This window comes from Moschus berezovskii, chromosome 4, assembly GCF_049115385.1.
Source record: "Moschus berezovskii isolate FMDL1 chromosome 4, NW_MosBer_1.0, whole genome shotgun sequence".
Classification (NCBI taxonomy): Eukaryota; Metazoa; Chordata; class Mammalia; order Artiodactyla; family Moschidae; genus Moschus; species Moschus berezovskii.
This window is the reverse complement of record NC_142463.1, coordinates 71680406-71697851: the sequence shown is the minus strand read 5'-3', so window position 1 is coordinate 71697851 and position 17446 is coordinate 71680406. Positions and strand designations below refer to the sequence as shown.

At 36.1% G+C, this 17446-nt stretch overlaps 1 protein-coding gene across 7 annotated transcripts in view; it reads right to left on the bottom strand.

The window, feature by feature from the left end:
• CCDC18 (coiled-coil domain containing 18) overlaps positions 1–17446 on the bottom strand; it is a 118018-nt gene that overhangs the window by 49254 nt on the left and 51318 nt on the right. For all 7 annotated transcript variants that reach the window (XM_055403941.2, XM_055403939.2, XM_055403945.2 and 4 more), the window contains 4 exons: positions 12321–12455; positions 12083–12160; positions 9608–9724; positions 2656–2823 (listed from right to left, as the gene is read on the bottom strand). In XM_055403941.2, coding sequence (XP_055259916.2) covers positions 2656–2823; positions 9608–9724; positions 12083–12160; positions 12321–12455 — 498 coding nt within the window. The remainder of the gene's footprint in view (positions 1–2655; positions 2824–9607; positions 9725–12082; positions 12161–12320; positions 12456–17446) is intronic.

The following is a 17446-nucleotide window of genomic DNA, read 5'->3' as shown; positions in this document are numbered from 1 at the left end:
GAAGTGACCACATCATAACACTAATATAGGACTTAAAATAACTGGACAAAATAATGATAAATGTTCCTCTTTTCATTATCCTCATGTGAAATGTTCTTTATTCTCTTGTCAAACTATGCTCCTCTCCTTCTTCACAAATTGGCTCACACAGTGAAGGATTCCTAATTCCCATCTGCCCTCAAACGCTGCCACTTGCATTTGCTCCTATTCATTTTTCCTTTTGTTTCACTACACTGAAGGAAGTATTCTTCCCCCTATATAAGTCAAACTGCTTCACAGGTGTTCTGGATTCAATTCCTGTCCACTTTCTCAGGAAATTCAAACTATTGACCATCTCTGCTCTCTGTTGTATCTTCAATATCTTTCTTCTGGTTTCTTTATATTAGCATTTACACATGTCTAAGACCTTCCCATCATAAAAACCTTTCCTCCATACCACCTCCAACTACCACTTCTTTTCTTCTCTCTGTAGCTCAACTTCTTAGATTTCTTTCTATGCTTTTTGTAGTATTTTTCTTTCTTCTCATTCATTCCCCAACCCATAGAAATCTGGCTCCTCTATAGAAACTACACTATATCAAAGGCTTCCATGCAGCTAATTCCAATGGACATTACTCAACCCTCAATTTACCTGACACTACTTGACACTGAAAGTGAAAGAGGAGAGTGAAAAGGTTGGCTTGAAGCTCAACATTCAGAAAACAAAGATCATGGCATCTGGTCCCATCACTTCATGGGAAATAGATGGGGAAACAGTGGAAACAGTGACAGACTTTTATTTTGGGGGGCTCCAAAATCACTGCAGATGCTGATTGCAGCCATGAAATTAAAAGACGCTTACTCCTTGGAAGGAAAGTTATGACCAACCTAGATAGCATATTAAAAAGCAGAGACATTACTTTTGACAACCAAGGTCCGTCTAGTCAAGGCTATGGTTTTTCCAGTGGTCATGTATGGGTGTGAGAGTTGGACTGTGAAGAAAGCTGATCGCTGAAGAATTGATGCTTTTGAACTGTGGTGTTGGAGAAGACTCTTGAGAGTCCCTTGTACCGCAAGGAGATCCAACCAGTCCATTCTAAAGGAGATCAATCCTGGGTGTTCGTTGGAAGGACTGATGCTAAAGCTGAAACTCCAATCCTTTGGCCACCTCATGCGACAAGCTGACTCACTGGAAAAGAGTCTGATGCTGGGGAGGATTGGGGGTGGGAGGAGAAGGGGACGACAGAGAATGAGATGGCTGGATGGCATCACCGACTCGATGGACATGAGTTTGAGTGAATTCCAGGGGTTGGTGATGGACAGGGAGGCCTGGCGTGCTGTGATTCATGGGGTCGCGGAGAGTCGGACACGACTGAGCAACTGAACTGAAATGAACTTGACACTGATTGCAATAGCCCATGACACCAATTATCTCTCATTTCATGAAATACTTTGGCTTCCATGACTGCATCCTTCAGAGCTCTGTTGAGTCAATCATCTCACCCCTCATTCTATATTATCTCCCTAGTTAACCTTAGCCACTTTGTTTTCAATGAATATTTACATGATTGTAATCTCAAAAATTAGTATCTCGCTAATGACTTTAATATCCTCCCTACTCTTTAAAAACCTCTCACTGAAGAACTCAGTACAGACTATAAGTCATTAATAACCACACCTCCCAACTCAAGTTTCAAGTATAAAATTAAAATACTAACCAGGTAAAAAGGGGAGGGAACCATGGAAAATTCTACCCACTCTGTGCTTGATTAAATGGCACACTGATTTGCAGAAAAAATAAGTAAAAATCGGAATAAATCCAACACAAAACCTGTACATAGTGGAACATGAGTAAAAAGTAGAAAAAATATATACTAGAAAATTTATCCCAAGTTCTGAAGGAATTTTTAGACATAAACTTCTTTAGACCCTCAAAGAAATCAGAAAAGAAAAAAAAATCTCTTAAATAGCACAAAGAAATAGTCATCAAACCAAAAACACAAACGAACTGATAGACTTAAGGAAAAAAAATCAGAAGAAAACCATAAGACAATTACAGAAATAAAATCAATTTCAGAAAGAACAAAAATTACAAATCTTATAAATACTAGAGTCAACAACAAGGAATTTATAAAGTAGAAAACAAACACTGATGAGATGAAGAAATGCTTCAGGATGAAAGGTATAGCAAACAGTAGATCTAGACTTGAGCAAAAAGGATGGAGAGCCACAGGACAGATGTCTCTAAAGAAGAAAATATAGAATACCTGCCTTATCTCTTTGAATATACAGAGAGGAAATTTCTTAGTGCTACTGGAGAGGCTGAGGATAAGTTTAGAATATATAGGTTAAAAGTCATACAAAGGACAAAAAGGTGAGGTGTAGTGAGATTACAGAGAACTATATTTTTTTAATTTATACTCTTCTGTTAAGTTTGATAAGAGAAAAACAAATAAAAAATGTAAAATATCTGTCAGAATAATTCAGATGAACTTGGGAATGAATGATAGAAGATTAGCTTCTACTATAAAATGTCCCAGGACTCCTTCTTTGGAGTAATAACTCAATATGCTATCTGTGAGGTTTAAACAGCAATTCATATAACTAACAAAATAATTCTATTATCAATTTAAAAACTTTCTATAACACAACTCCATTTTGACCAATAAAATATACCTGTTTTTCAAGTTTAGTTTGAATGTCTTCTAGCTCTCCATTTCTAATTGTCTCTTGTTGCAACATTTGCTGCTGTTGTTGAAGAGTATGCTGCAGAATAACATTTTGCTCAGCAGTTTCTTGAAGACTGTGATTTTTAATCTTTAGCTCTTTCTGTAAACAATATACCTAAAAAATATACAAATTTCTCATTTTAATTTCAAATAAAAAGAAATAAAATGTCAATGGTGTCTACCTTATTAGATAACTATCCTCATTTGTCATATGGGACAATTGTATTCCTTGCTATAATTTATTATGTGGAAGGGCTCATGTTTCTGATGAAGACATGTTATTGGGTTGGTGCAAAAGTAATAGTAGTTTTGCATTGTTGAACTTTGCTGTTTGATATTGGAATACATTCTTAAATAAACGTGGTTATGTTATACACCATTTTAATGCACATTTCTTGGTTTATGATTTTTGCTAACTTATTAGTTGCCATGCATTTTATATTTATTTTAGACTAGAAATGATGTTAGACAAAAAAGTAAATTTGAGCAATTTTCTTATTTGAGTTCAAAATGGGTCATAAAGCAGCAGAGACAACTCACAACATCAAAATGCATTTTGCTAATGAACATACAGTGCAGTGATGTTTCAAGAAGTTCTGCAAAGGAGACGAGATTTGAAGATGAGGAATGCGGTGGCTGGCCATCAGAAGTTGACAAAGACTAATTGAGAGGATCACTAAAGCTAAACCTCTTACAACTACACGTAAAGCTGTCCAAGAACTCATCGACCATTCTACAGTCACTTGCCATTTGAAGCACACTGGAAAGGTGAAAAATCTCTATAACTGGTGCCTCATGAGCTGACCAAAAATTTTAAAAAACTGGCGTTTTGCAGTGTCATCTTCTTTTATTCTGCACAACAATGAACCATTTCTTGAATGAATCATGACATGTGACCAAAAGCAGACTTTATACCACAACTGGCAATGACCAGTTCAGTGACTGGACCAAGAAAAAGACAAAACATATCCCAAAGCCAAACATGCATCAAAAAAGGTCATGATCACTGTTTGGTGGTCTGTTGCCCTTTGATTCAATACAGCTTTATGAATCGTGGCAAAACTATTACATCTGAGAAGTATGCTCATCAAATCGATGAGATGCACCAAAAACTGCAACAGCTACACCGGGCACTGGTCAACAGAATGGGCCCAATTCTTTTGCAAGATAACGCCCAATGAACTGGGATATGAACTTTTGCCTCAGCTGCCATATTCACCTAATCTCTCATCAATCGACTACCACTTCAAGCATCTCAACAACTTCTTGCAGGGAAAATACTTCCATAACCAATAAGAGGCAGGAAATGCTTTCTTAGAGTTTTCAGAATCCTGAAGCAGATTTTTATGCTATAGGAATAAACAAATTTATTTCTTGTTGGCAAAAACGTGTTGATTATAATGGTTTCTAGTTTGATTAAAGATGTGTTTGAGCCGAGTTATAATGATTTAAAATTCACAGTCTGAAACTGCAATTGCTTCTTCATCAACCTATTAATAGGGTTGATTTCTGGCTGATGTCTGAGAATGTATGTGGCTTTTGAAACATTTCCTAAGTGATAAGATTGTTTTCCCTGGCTAGGATACCAAATCATGCTTTCCATCTGGGAACTTGGAATTTTGATACCTATGGTTGTTCTTATGTGACCAGCTCCCTAATAAAATGATTCATAAGCAGGCTTCCTTGGGCAGACATACTGCATACATGTTACTGCATTTCACTTCTATAGAAAGAAGCATATTCTATGTGACTTCTCTCAGAACGAGGAAGAGGACATAGGAAGCCACAGATTTCTTCACACTGCATCTGATGTTATCTTTTATCCCTACTGATAATAAGCCATAGCCATGAAAACACTGCATAAATGTTAGGTGCTATTTAGTACATTATTGTTGCTATCATTGCCACTGTTTGTAAAATAATACTCCAGCAAAGCACTCTTGAATATTCTTGCTCCAAAAAACACATAAAGGAATAACCATCTAAGAAACTAATTTAGGACTTTAATATGCTGGTCCCCAAAATTGCTTTAAAGCAAAAAAGTATCATTAACATCTGATACCTTTAATAGAGTTATCCGGAAGAACCTACTAAAAAGGGGGGGGAAAGGCCCTTTGTCCAATAATCTAAATCCTACAAAGTGCCAAAAGAAATCATTTTAATATTGTATAAATAATACAGCATAACTTCATATGTATTTTATAATATTTGTCACCTGTTCCCTAAAGTAAGGGGAAAGTTTAACTAAATGACATATAAATCAGATTTTGAAAGATGCAACCATTTGAAGTCTTATTTTAAAGGACAATACCAAATATAAAATTTTACAAAATAAGGTGGGAAAAAAAAAGAACCCCATTTCATTAACATGAAAAACACTCAGGCAAATAGAAAACTGAAAAGTATTAGTATCAGAGTGAACTGTAGGTAAATCTTCTTTAACAGATTTCTTATTGTTGCCTATGTAATACCTTTTTAAATGAAGGAAAATAAACCCATTCCTTTGAGGCAAACAATCTTTCTAATAAATACCAATCCAGAAGAAAGCAGTTTTAACCTCCTAAGAAATAGTGGAGAAGAATTCTGATGTGGTTCTTTTTTCTAAATATCTGGCAATCAAACACTCAACAGCAGCATGAAAGCCTTGAGTCAAATATTCTTTGTTTATAAAAAGAAGCTCTTAAATTTCAGACTACTTCATTATATGATGACTCTTTACTAAAATTGGAGAACTTCAGATCTAACAGGCAACAGAGAGGGGATCAGAGGGCATACAGCCTGAAACTACAATCAAAGACAACTAGCCAATCTGATCGCACGGACCACAGACTTGTCTAACTCAGTGAAACTAAGTCAAGCCGTGTGGGGCCACCCAAGACGGGTGGGTCATGGTGGAGAGGTCTGACAGAATGTGGTCCACTGGAGAAGGGAATGGCAAAACACTTCAGTATTCTTGTCTTGAGAACCCCATGAACAGTATGAAAAGGCAAAAAGATTGAACACTGAAAGATGAACTCCCCAAGTCAGTAGGTGCCCAATATACTACTGGAGATCAGTGGAGAAATAACTCCAGAAAGAATGAAGGGATGGAGTCAAAGCAAAAACAACACCCAGTTGTGAATGGTACTGGTGATGGAAGCAGGGTTCGATGCTGTAAAGAGCAATATGGCATAGGAACCTGGAACATCAAGGCAAATTGGAAGTGGTCAAACAGGAGGTGACAAGAGTGAACGTCGACATTCTAGCAATCAGTGAACTAAGATGGACTGGAATGGGTGAATTTAACTCAGATGACCATTATATCTACTACGGTGGGCAGGAATCCCTTAGAAGAAAGGGAGTACCCATCATAGTCAACAAAAGATTCCAAAATGCAGTACTTAGATGCAATCTCAAAAACGACAGAATGATCTCTGTTCGTTTCCAAGGCAAACCATTCAATATCATGGTAATCCAAGTCTATGCCCTGTCAAGTAACACTGAAAAAGCTGAAGTTTGAAGTTGAACAGCTCTATGAAGACCTTCTAGAACTAACACCCAAAAAAGGTGTCCTTTTCATTATAGGGGACTGGAATGCAAAAGTAGGAAGTCAAGAAACACCTGGAGTAACAGGCCTTGGAGTACAGAATTAAGCAGGGCAAAGGCCAATAGAGTTCTGCCAAGAGAACACACTGGTCATAGCAAACACCCTCTTCCAACAACACAAGAGAAGACTCTACACATGGACATCACCAGATGGTCGACACCGATATCAAACTGATTATATTCTTTGCAGCCAAAGATGGAGAAGCTCTAAATAGTCAGCAAAAACAAGACTGGGAGCTGACTGTGGCTTGGATCATGAACTCCTTATTGCCAAATTCAGACTTAAATTGAAGAAAGTGGAGAAAACCACTACACCATTCAGGTAGGACCTAAATCATATCCCTTATGACTATACAGTGGAAGTGAGAAATAGATTTAAGGAACTAGATCTGATAGAAGAGTACCTGAAGAACTATGGATGGAGGATCGTGACATTGTACAGGAGACAGGAATCAAGACCATCCCCAAGAAAAAGAAATGCAAAAAAGCAAAATGGCTGTCTGAGGAGGCCTTACAAATAGCTGTGAAAAGAAGAGAAGTGAAAAGCAAAGGAGAAAAGGAAAGATATAAGCATCTGATGCAGAGTTCCAAAGAACAGCAAGGAGAGATAAGAAAGCCTTCCTCAGAGATCAATGCAAAGAAATATAGGAAAACAACAGAATAGGAAAGACAAGAGATCTCTTCAAGAAAATGAGAGATAACAAGGGAACATTTCATGCAAAGATGGGCTCGATAAAGGACAGAAATGGTATGGACCTAACAGAAGCAGAAGATATTAAGAAGAGGTGGCTAGAATACACAGAAGAACTATACAGAAAGATCTTCATGACCAAGATAATCACGATGGTATGATCACTCACCTATAGCCAGACATCCTGGAATGTGAAGTCAAGTGGGCCTTAGAAAGCATCACTACGAACAAAGCTAGTGTACGTGACGGAATTTCAGTTGAGCTATTTCAAATCCTGAAAGATGATGCTGTGAAAGTGCTGCACTCAATATGCCAGCAAATTTGGAAAACTCAGCAGTGGCCACAGGACTGGAAAAGGTTAGTTTTCACTCCAATCCCAAAGAAAGGCAATGCCAAAGAATGCTCAAACTACCGCACAATTGCACTCATCTCAAACACTAGTAAAGTAATGCTCAAAATTCTCCAAGCCAGGCTTCAGCAATACGGGAACTGTAAACTTCCAAATGTTCAAGCTGGTTTTAGAAAAGGCAGAGGCACCCAAGATCAAATTGCCAACATCCGCTGGATCATGGAAAAAGCAAGAGAGTTCTAGAAAAACATCTATTTCTGCTTTATTGACTATGCCAAAGCCTTTGACTGTGTGGATCACAATAAACTGGAAAATTCTGAAAGAGATGGGAATACCAGACCACCTGACCTGCCTCTTGAGAAACCTGTATGAAGGTCAGGAAGCAACAGTTAGAACTGGACATGGAACAACAGACTGGTTCCAAATAGGAAAAGGAGTATGTCAAGGCTATATACTGTCACCCTGGTTTACTTAACTTATATGCAGAGTACATCATGAGAAACGCTGCGCTGGAAGAAGCACAAGCTGGAATCAAAACTGCCTGGAGAAATAGTAATAACCTCAGATATTCAGATGATACCACCCTTATGGCAGAAAGTGAAAAAGAACTAAAGAGCCTCTTGATGAAAGTGAAAGAGGAGAGTGAAAAAGTTGACTTGAAGCTCAACATTCAGAAAACTAAGATCATGGCATCTGGTCCCATCACTTCATGGGAAACAGATGGGCAACAGTGGAAACAGTAGCTGACTTTATTTTTCTGGGTTCCAAAATCACTGCAGATGATGACTGCAGCCATGAAATTAAAAGATGCTTACTCCTTGGAAGGAAAGTTATGACCAACCTAGATAGCATATTAAAAAGTAGAGACATTACTTTGAAAACAAAGGTCCGCCTAGTCAAGGATATGGTTTTTCCAGTGATCAAGTATGGATGTGAGAGTTGGACTATAAAGAAAGCTGAGCACCGAAGAATTGATGCTTTTGAACTGCGGTGTTGGAGAAGACTCTTGAGAGTCCCTTGCACTGCAAGGAGATCCAACCAGTCCATCCTAAAGGAGATCAGTCCTGGGTGTTCATTGGAAGGACTAATGTTGAAGCTGAAACTCCAATACTTTGGCCACTTGATGCAAAGAGCTGACTCATTGGAAAAGACTCTGATGCTGGGAGGGATTGGGGGCAGGAGAAGAAGGGGACGACAGAAAATGAGATGGCTGGATGGCCTCAGCAACTCGATGGACATGGGTTTGGGTGAACTCCGGGGGTTGGTGATGGACAGGGAGGTCTGTCGTGCTGCAATTCATGGGGTCAGAAAGAGTCGGACACAACCGAGCAACTGAACTGAACTGAACTGAAGTACTGAAAGTATTTAGTTGAAATCCAAATATTAATTCTCAAAAATGAACCTATATCTTTCAAATTTATATTGGCATATCACTCTACTACCCTTTAACTTCCACTTTAATTTAAAAGCAAATTATTACTAAAAAATAAAATATAACCCAGGAAGGTTACTGACACAATGCCAATTTCACAAAACTTAAGTTCAACAATTTGAATAAAGGTATTTATTAATAAAAGGATTTATTTTACTGAATAAATGTCTTATGAAGAAAGTTTCAACTTATTCTCACCTATTTTGTGTTTATTTTCTTCTATCATGTTGACAATCTAATTCCCTATGAACACATACTTTATCACTTTTTAAAGCATTTAATACAAAATTAAAATATTTTCAAAATAATTTGGCACCCCAAAGTCACTACTATTTTAATCATAAATGTATTTATTTCAAAATCTGTAAAAGAATATTTGCCAGAGGCAAAACTCAGAGGCTTTGTGTTCTGGATAATCAAAATGTAGTTTTCTGAGCTGGCTTTCTATCAATATGCTCTGGGGCCATTTAATTATTCAGCTAGTATGTGATTGGGGAATATCCACTGATTTGTAAAATATCTTTATAACATCACCTGTTACTAACAGAATGGATGGACTATGAATCAAATAATATTTTCTAAAACCTAGCTATATATGTATATGCTCAGTCATTCAGTCATGTCTGACTCTTCTCTTTGCAACCCCAATGACTGTAGCCCACCAGGTTCCTCTGTCCGTGGAATTTTCCAGGCAAGAATGCTGGGGTGGATTGCCATTTCCTGCTCCAGGGAATCTTCCCGACCCAGGGACTGAACCCAGGTCTCCTTTGTCTCCTGTATCGCCGGATTCTTTACCATTGCCACCTGGGAAGCTACACGTGATGAAATGTTAATTTATTTACCTCCTCAGATTTCTTCTTTAGCTGTTTTTCAAACTTTTCTTTATTTCCTTCCAATTGGTTCAAATGCAAGGCAAGTTCTTCCTTACAAATTTCCAATGCTGAATCTAGTTGTCTGACCTAAGCAGCAAAAAGGAAAAAAGAAAAATCAACTAATACTAATGAATGCTTATGATATGCTCAATATTTTACAGTTTTCTCCCAATGTCACCTCACTACTTTAACCAATGAATATATAGTCCAACTTAAGACATAAAGCACTATTAAAGAAGAGATTTATTTAGAAAACTAATTATTACTGCAAACCAGGAAGCCAGAGACTGGAGTCCTGAAGAATAAACAGCCATGAACAAGTGAGGAAGGGCATTTAGGAAGAGTGAAGTACATTCAGAGACAAGGCACTGTGAAAAGGAGTAGTAAGAAGCTGGCAGGAGCTTAGGGTACCAAAAGCATGAATTTGTAAGAGATGAGTATTGGAGAGATGAGACTGACAAAATAGACTGGAGCCAACTGTCAAGGACCTGTAGGCAAGACATCCTAAAACATTTTCTAAAAAGGTAAGCAGTATTTAAACCTATTCCTTAAATTCCCTTGATCAAGAAAAATAATAAAGTGAGTACAAACTGGTATACTGTACTAAAAATACTATGGTGTGAATATTCTGAAGTCACTAAGAAAATGAAATGTTTTTGTCAGCTAGGAAAAAAAAATAATTAAGAAGTAGAGTGCTATTTTTCCTTTCAATCTGTTAAAACATTTTTAGAAAGGCAGCCATGTAACTTGGTTCAAGTTTTCATAAAGCTGCAAATGCTTCATGCTACCGTAACCTTAAACAGCAAATAAGCAAAGAGCAACTCAAATTCCATAAATTTCTTTCAGAATTTGCTATTTACTCCATGTCCCCTATCTGTTAATGAGATTCATTCTTGTCTGATTCCTTCTTTTCATTATTGTAATTCTGAGTTTCTCAGGAGTGATTTTTCTCCCCCTCAATGCTAATAGCCTTTTAGTAAGTAGTCATGAAAGTGTAAAACAAATTTCAGCAAAATAAGAAAAAATAGAAAACTGCTCTCTCTTGCAGATGATATTCTACATCATGAAATTATCCTTACAACTCTTACTTCTAAAAGGAGGATCTTGAAAGACACACAGTTGCCACAGCCTGTCCCTATAGCTTGTGAATATAACAGCTTAAAAGTTTGTAATTCTGAATAATTATCTTTGTTAACAAACTGCTGCCCTAAAAATAATTTTTAAATTGTTTTATGAAGGTATAACTATTTACAAGTTTTCTTTCTTAAGTATGAGAACGAGCATTGGTACTTGTATCAAATTCTACACAGAGGAAAAAAAAATCTGTCAGAATATCACATCTGATAAAAATTAGCCACACAAAAACTCATGTGGGCAAGATTCATCACTGGATTTTAAAAACTATTAACTATAAGCTTGTTGAGGAACACAGCTTTCAACATGGCCTCCAAGAATCATCCCACATACTGCTTATTAATTATAAAGGAAAAATTGTGCCCTGAAAATGGTGAGATCTGGCAGTAAACTTTAAATAAGGGGTTAAGGGAATTCCCTGGAAGTCCTGTGGGTGGGACTCTGTGCTTTCATTGCCAAGAGCCAGGGTTTGATCTCTGCTGGGGGAACTAAGATCCCATTAGCTGCACAGTACAGCCAAAAAGAAATAATAATAATGAGGAGAAAACACTGGATATATAGTAATTACTTAGCAAACTCTGAGTAACTTAGTGTGTGCTAAGCATTTTATATCCTCATTTTAATTAATCCTCAAATCCACCCTCTTCTAGTGCATTGTTATTCCTATTTCAAAGATGAAGAAGTTAAAGTTCAGAGAGTTTAAATAACCAAGCCAAGGTTACAGTCAGTTAGTAAGCAGACTGAAGCCAGAAATGAAACCCAAGTCAGTTTAGCCCCAAAGCCCATGCCTTTAACCATAAGGATATATATATACTGTTAATAGCAACAAAACTGTATTTTACTCAGAAATTCTGGATTTATCCCCTATTTAATCATATAGCAGAACTAGCAAAAAAGAAGCAAAATTCTACTGCTTGTAGTTTCATCTCTCTTCACTTCCTTTGTTAATATTTTTACTGGCAATGTTAGTAAATACCTACAATTAAAAAAAAAACCACAGTTTTTGGTAAAAAAAAAGTCTTAAGGCAAAAAGAAAGGAGGTGAGATAATCTATAAACTAGCTTGTGATAATCTTACAGATAATATGATAGTTAAACTATAATTATCAAATAATTAAGATCATAATTCTCAATGAAAAAATATACTAAAGAAACTAAGTTCATTGATTTACGTAAAATTTTTACTACTATATTCATTTTTAAGTAAATGATTTTTACAATTTACAGAGTACACTAAAAAGCCACAGGAATGTCTCTATTAATAAAAAAAATTAAAAGAAAAAAAATTTTTTTTAAGTATTAGCATACTAGCCTTGATCGTTTCTTCAGATACTTGGTTCTGTAATGCTTTCAAAGCTTCATCTTTCTTCATATTTTCCTTTTCCATCTCCTAAAAACATACAGATTGGTAGCAAAAAATAAGTAAGTATATAAATATTTTAGCATAGTAACAAGTTGTTAAAAAACTGATTTGAATTAAAGGAATGTTAAAAATACATAAACTTAAAATATTAATCTTTTAAAGAGCACTTTTATAAAGATGATTTTACCCCTTTGCTTTCTGTCAAGAGTCTGTCTAGTGATTCAAGATGATGTTGTTTACATACTATATCTTGCTGCAATATAGACATAGTCTTTTCTTGTTCTTTAAATTGTTGTTCTTTTTTCTCTAGTTGAGATTCAAGCTAAAAACAGAAACAGGGTTTATTAATTTTCATGTTAACTTTTTTAAAAATCTAAAACATTTTAAATACAGTCCATTCTTGAACAAAGCGGGTTTAAACTGCCTGAGTCCACTTATACATGGATTCTTTTCATTAAATCTGTACTACAGTACTATACCACCAGAGGTTGTTTGAATCCACAGATAGGAACCATGGATAAAAGGGCTGACTATAAAGTTATACATGGATTTTCAACTGTGCAAGAGTTGGCACCCGTAACTTTCACATTGTTCAAAAGTCAAATGTACACACAAAATATAATACTCACATGTTATATTATTACTGAAATTACATAGATGATTGTATTTTGCCAAAGTTCCTTTAGTTTCCCTCCTTTTAGAGAAGAAATAAAATCACAAATCCAGGTCTTATTCTTTTCCTCCCTCACCAATACTATACTGAAATTGTTTTGTATCATTCTATAGTGTGTTTCAGCTTCATGCATGTTTTCTATGCTTTTAACTACATATTAGACCCATGAACGTAATGTAATTTTCTGTTCTGAAAATTCACATAGACAATATCAACACTAGTTTCAAGTTTCAGCAACTAGTTTATTTCACTTAATATTCTTTTGGGGCTTCCCTGGTGGCTCAGTGGTAAAGAACCCACCTGTCAATGCAGGAGGCATAATATTGTTTTAAATATTTATCCATGTATCCATATACGGCTCGAGTTCAAATAATAGAGTATTCCATTATAACAACAAACTACAGCTTGTTCACTCTTCTACTTGGGAATAGTTAGTATTCTTTTTCACTACAATGATCATATTACAGTAACAATTTTTGTATGTATCTCTTTATGTACATGTAATAGAGTTTCTTTAGAACATACCACCTAGAAGTGGACTTCCTGGTTGTAGGATATGCATATTTCTAACTTCATTAGGTATTTCTTTACAAAGGGTATCAAAATTAATACTTTCATTAGAAATGTTTGTCTTTACAACTTCACCACTAACAGACTGCAGTTATCAAACATCCAAAAGTTTTGTGAAAACAAAATATGAATAAACTGATATGTTTATATAAATATTTGTGCATATTATATAAAATGTATAGAAATCATTCATATGTGATATATATCACATGCATACATATACACTATAAAAACAGAGCAGCAACAAGTTAGCTAAAAGTTATTATTAAAACCAAAGAACTGTGAAATGGAAAACACTCAAATGAAAATAAATAACATATCATAAATTAGAGGAACAGAAAGAAAAAAGACTGAAGTGAACAGAACATAAGGGACCTGTTGAACACTGTCAAGCAGACCAAGGTGCACATCACAGAAGTCCCAGAAGGAAGGACAAAATTCAGTAACCTCTCATGATAAAAACACTTAACAAATTAGGAACAGAAGGAAACTACTCTCACAAAATAAAACCCTTAGATGAAAAACCTACAGCTAACATAGTCAACAACGAAAGACTGAAAGCTTTTTTTCTATGCTCAGGAACAAGAAAGGGATGCCCCTCTCACCATTTCTATTTAACACAGTCCTGGAAGTTCCAGCCACAGGAACTGAGCAAGAAAAAAAAAAAGGCATACAAATTGGAAAGGAAGAAGTAAAACTTCTGGCAGATGATATAACCTTATATATACTGTAAAAAAACAAAACTTAAAAGATTTCACACAATAAATCCACTAGAACTGATAAATGAAATCAGTAAAGCAGAGGATATAATTTAACACACAGAAATCAGCTTCATTTCTATACATGAACAATGAACAATCTGAAAAGAAAATTACAAAAACAATTTCTGTTATAGTAGTATCAAAAAGGAAAAAATACTGAGGAATTAACCAAGGAGGTAAAAGAGTTGTACAATGAAAATTACAAAACACTGATGAAAGGAATTAAAGAAAACATAAGTCAAAGTGTTAGATGCTTGGTCGTGTCTGACTCTTTGTGACCCCATGGACTATAGCCCACCAGGCTCCTCTGTCCATGGGATTTCCCAGGCAAGACATATTGGAGTGGGTTGCTATTCCCTTCTTCATGGGATCTTCCCACCCCAGGGATTGAACCTGAGTCTCCCACATTGCAGGCAGATTCTTAACCACCTGAGCCACCAGGGAAGCCCCAAAGAAAACATATTCCATGTTCACAGATTAGAAGATTTAATACTGTTAAAATGTCAGTATTACCCAAGGCAATATAATCTCTTTTAAAATCCAAAAGACCTTTTTTGCTGAAACAGAAAAACCATCTTAAAATTCTTATGAAATCTCAAGGGACCCTGAACAGCTAAAACAATCTTGAAAATGAACAAAACTGGAGTATCCTCACTTACTGACTTCGAACCTATAAATATTACAAAGCTACAGTAACAAAACCAGTGTGAATTGGCATAAGACAAATATATACACCCATGGAATAGAATCAAGAGCCCAAAAATAAATACTCATACATATGGTCAAATGATTTTGATAAGGGAGCCAAGATCATTCAGTGGGGGAAAAGGACAGTTCTTCCAACAAACAGTGCAGATAAAACTGGATATCCACATGCAAAAGAATGAAGTTAGACCCTTACCTACCACCATACATAAATATTAACTCAAAATGGACAAAAGACATAAATGTCAGACATTAATAAAAAGAAGTCTTGGAAGAAATCTTGTAACAAAAGTTTCATGACATTGGATTTAGTAAAAATTTCTTAAATATGACACCAAAGATGCGGGCAACAAAAGAAAAAATAGACAAATTAGAATTCTAATTTGAAAATTCTAATATTCTGTGTATCCAAGGACTTTCAACAGAGTAAAAAGGAAACCGACAGAATGGGAGATATTTGCAAATCATATACCTGATAAGGGATCAATATCAAGAATATACAGAGAAGTCCTAAAACTCAGTAACAGGATAAAAAAAACCCAATTTAAAAAATGGGCATAGGAACTGAATACACATTTCTCTAAAGATATATGACTGGGTAACAAAGACATGAAAAGATTCTCAATATCACTGATCATTCAGTTCAGTTCAGTTTAGTCGCTCAGTCGTGTCCGACTCTTTGTGACCCCATGAATCACAGCACGCCATGGAAATGCAAATCAAAATTACAGTAAAATGCTACCTCACAAACTCATCAGGATTGTTGTTTCTCAGTTGCTAAATTGTATCCAACTCTTTGCGATGCCGTGGATTGCAGCAAGCTAGGCTTCTCCATCCTCCATTATCTCCCAGAGTTTGCTCAAATTCATGTCCATTGAGTTAGTGATGCTATCTAACCATCTGATTCTCTGCCACCCATTTCTCCTTTTGCCTTCAATCTTTCCCAGAATCAGAGTCTTTTCCAAGGAGTCAGCTCTTCAAGTCAGATAGCCCAAGTATTGGAGCTTCAGCATCAATCCTACCAATGAATATTAAGGGTTGACTGCCTTTAGGATTGACTGGTTTGATCTTCTAAAACATATTATTGCTAGACATAAAATTCTAGGTTAACAATTTTTCTCTGAGCAGTCAAAAAAATACGTTCTTCAGTCTTCTAACCTTTACAATTTTTTATTTTTGATGAGAAGTTTGCAATAATTTTAATCTTTGTTTCTCTATATGCAATGTGTTATTTATCTCTGGCTGCTTTCAAGATTTTCAGCAATCATTTTGAGTATCTTGAAGTTATTTTCTTTGCTTCCGGTCCCATAACTTCATGGTAAATAGATGGGGAAAAAGTGAAAACAGTAACAGACTTTTATGTTCTTGGGCTCCAAAATCACTGCAGACAGTGACTGCAGCCACGAAATTAAAAGATGCTTGCTCCCTGGAAGAAAACCTATGACAAACCTGGACAGCATATTAAAAAGCAGAGACATCACTTTGCCAACAAAGGTCTATATACTCAAAGCTATGGTTTTTATAGTCACCATGTATGGATGTGAGATGGACCATAACATAAAGAAGATTGGGCACTGAAGAACTGATGATGAACTGTGGTTCTGGAGAATACTCTAGAGAGTCCCTTGGACAGCAAGGAGATCAAACCAGTCAATCCTAAAGGAAACCAATCCTGAATATTCATTGGAAAGACTGAAGCTGAAGCTCCAATACTCTGGCCACCTGATGCAAAGAGCTGACTCACTGGAAAAGACCCTGATGCTGGGAAAGCTTGAGAGCAGGAGGAAAAGGGGACGACACAGGATGAGTTGGTTGGATGGCATCATCAACTCAATGGATGTGAGTTTGAGCAAACACCAGGAGCTAGAGAAGGACAGGGAAGCCTGGCGTGCTGCAATCCATGGGGTCGTAAAGAGTTGGAGTTGGTTGGATGGCATCATCAACTCAATGGATGTGAGTTTGAGCAAACACCAGGAGCTAGAGAAGGACAGGGAAGCCTGGCGTGCTGCAATCCATGGGGTCGTAAAGAGTTGGATATGACTGAGCAACTGAACAATGAAAATCCTCTTTAAGTTTGTTGAATTTATAAATTTATTTCCTTCACAAGTTGGCAAAATTTTAATCATTATTCCTTCAAATATTTTTTTTATCAGTCTCATTCTCCTCTTTGGTATTCTGGTGACATAAATGTTAGACCTTCTGATATTATTCAACAGGTCTCTAAGGCTGTATTCGTTTTTTTCCTAAACTTACTTTCTCTGTTGGTCAGACTAATTTCTATTGCTCTATATTATAAGCTTATATTTGTCTGTGTTAAATATTAATACATTCTGCTATTAAACCCATCCAAACTCTCTTTTATTTAGTCTTGTGCTTCTGGTCTCACAATTCCTCCTTTACTTTTGCTTTTGCTCTTCACTTTTAACCCAAGATCAAGAGAGTTTCTACTCAACCAATCTTCAGGCAAATGATATCTCTAGTGGAAAAAGAGTTAAAGAATCACTCTAGTTTGATAATGTCAAAAAATAATGACTGAAACAACTGGCAGGAGTACTAAAGGACAAAGCATTGTAAAATGATCTAGAGGTAATGGGATTCTAATTA